Source organism: Cebus imitator, unplaced genomic scaffold (genome assembly GCF_001604975.1).
Source record: "Cebus imitator isolate Cc_AM_T3 unplaced genomic scaffold, Cebus_imitator-1.0 Scaffold145, whole genome shotgun sequence".
NCBI lineage: Eukaryota > Metazoa > Chordata > Mammalia > Primates > Cebidae > Cebus > Cebus imitator.
Genome location: NW_016107460.1, coordinates 5458824 through 5460972, shown reverse-complemented (window position 1 = coordinate 5460972; position 2149 = coordinate 5458824). Strand labels below are relative to the sequence as shown.

At 60.9% G+C, this 2149-nt stretch overlaps 1 protein-coding gene across 8 annotated transcripts in view; it reads left to right on the top strand.

Annotated features, from left to right (window-relative positions):
• The window catches only part of MEGF6 (multiple EGF like domains 6), a 119814-nt gene extending 118338 nt beyond the window's left edge, over window positions 1-1476 (top strand). For 6 of the 8 annotated variants that reach the window (XM_037743533.1, XM_037743534.1, XM_037743532.1 and 3 more), the window contains 2 exons: window positions 472-519; window positions 807-1476. In XM_037743533.1, coding sequence (XP_037599461.1) covers window positions 472-519; window positions 807-868 — 110 coding nt within the window. In that variant the 3' untranslated portion in view covers window positions 869-1476. The remainder of the gene's footprint in view (window positions 1-471; window positions 520-806) is intronic. The other 2 variants (XM_037743529.1, XM_037743530.1) reach the window with 2 other exon arrangements.
• Window positions 1477-2149: the final 673 nt, after the last annotated feature.

Sequence of the window (2149 nt, the reverse complement as noted above, 5' to 3'; positions counted from 1 at the left end):
GTGGGGCGAAGAGGGGCGGGGCGGGGCAGCAGCCTGTGCGCTGGTGCAGGGGACAAAAGGCTGCCCGCAGCGGCATCTAGTGGTCAGCTCTGGTACTGCACCGCTGGCTGCTGGGGGCAGTGCCTTGACCTTGAGCTGGAGGTCTCAGAAGCTTGGGGCATCGTGGGCAGGGTCTTGCTGGGCGTGGCGAGTCCTGGGTCCCGAGCCCTCCCCTGGAGCGGACTTGGCTTGGCATTGGGTAAAGTCCCTGATATTGAGGGTAGCGGGGGCTTGGAGGGGCTGAGAGCTTTCCTTTGGGGAGAGGGAGAAAGCCCCCACCCACCACTAAGTGCAAAGCAGTGAGAAGGGAAGGAGGCTGTGTGGGGGAAGTGGAGGTCCCTGCAGGCCTGGGTGGGGTCACGCCTTTCGGCCATTACTGTGGCCCACTCAGGGCTAAGGGTGCTAACATGGCCTGGTCTCTATCCCCTCCAGGTGGGCCCCTCCAGCTCCCCGAGAGCCTGTCCCTAGCCCAGGGCCCAGGTAAGGCATGTGGGAAATGCCCACGGGCTTTCCAGGAGGGTGGATCATGGCAAAGTCAAAGAAGAGTGCATAAGTATAATCTGGGCCCCACAGGGCAGTGGCTGTTCCTGGGGTCCAGGAACCAAGGCCGGGCCAGACCTGGGAAGGATGGTGGCCCCCCCCTTCCCTCCCCTGCTCTGCTGGGCTGAGCTGCTAGGGGAGGGGTGGGGGGGCAGGTGCCAGCCCAGAACCCAGTCTGTTTGGGGAGCACCCACCCCACACTGCACTGGCCTTTCTCCTTTCCCCAGCGGCCACACTGCCCGCCTCCAGCAGACCCTCATCCCGGAGCGGTGGACCGGCGAGGCACTAGCAGAGGCAGCCCTGTGGAGCCCACGTCTCGAGTCCCAGCCAGAGGGGACCCAGGCCTTTGGTGACCACTGAGAAGGACACTGCATGGGCCCAGAGCTCCTGGAACCGCCGTTCCTTTGCGGGCCGTGGAGAGCTGTGGACAGCCGAGCAACCCGCCGCTCTCGGAGGCTGGCATGGCCCTGAGGAGTGAAACCTCACGTGGTCGCCGGACGAGAGGCTCCTCCCTGCTGACTCTGCAACCCAGGGGCACGCTCCTGGCCTGGGCTGAGGAAGCCCTGCTCTCTCTGAGGCTTTGAATTGGATCAGGGACAGGTGTGGGCGCCAGTGTGGGCACAGGGCTACTGTCCTCAGACAGACTTTTTGGTGCTAGGCCCTGGGACTGGAAGCCCGCCCGTATTTATGTGAAGGTATTTATGGGCTGCTGCACAGCCCTCAAAGCCCGGGGTCAGCTGGCAGCTGCCCGCCGTCTCCCGCCGATCCCCAGAACCCCCGATTCCGGTCTCGCCAGGCTGCCGGCGTGGGTACCCTGTTATCACATACAATGAGTTCTAAATTTCTTTTCAAAGAATCACGATGTCAGCATGTTCAGCTCTCTGATTCTTTAATTTTCTATTTTAAAGTTTAACTTCCTTGTAATTCCTTCTCCACCAGTTCTAATCAGTTCACATCTGCTCCTCTCCCCCTCTCCACCCTGACGCAGCCCGGTCACCTGCTCACCCCTGGCTACCTGCTCTGACAGGCCCGTAACGTCCTTGCGCCAGAACACCCACCCTGCCACTCCAGCTCGGACCCCTGCTCATTTTAAAACAGCTGGTCGGGAGTAGTCTAGCTTGTGCGGTCTGACCCTAGCCAACAGGGGGGCAACAAAGCAGTCGGGGTGACCCCCCAAGCCCGTGGCGGCCATCATGGCTCCATCCATGCCCCCGAACCCGTCTGTAGAAGTAAAGCCTTGCTGGGAGGATTCATCTTCCAGTGTTACTTCTTTTGCGGCATCAACATTTTACTTATAACAATTCCGGGCACTCGTCCGGGTTCGCCCTTCTCCCCGGGTGCTCTCGGACCCTCTCTCGTGAGGAGGTGCATCCTGCTGCCTCACTTTACTGCAGCCTCGTGGGAAAGGGGTGGGGACCTACCCGACGTGACGAACAAGCCTGGCCTCTCAGCAACTTGAACAACAAAAATACGCAGCAACGAAGCAACTCCATGCATAAACCACGAGAAAGATGCCGTGGGATCCGGTCAAGTATTTCCCTGGTGGTCGGGACCAAGGGAGGGGCGAGTG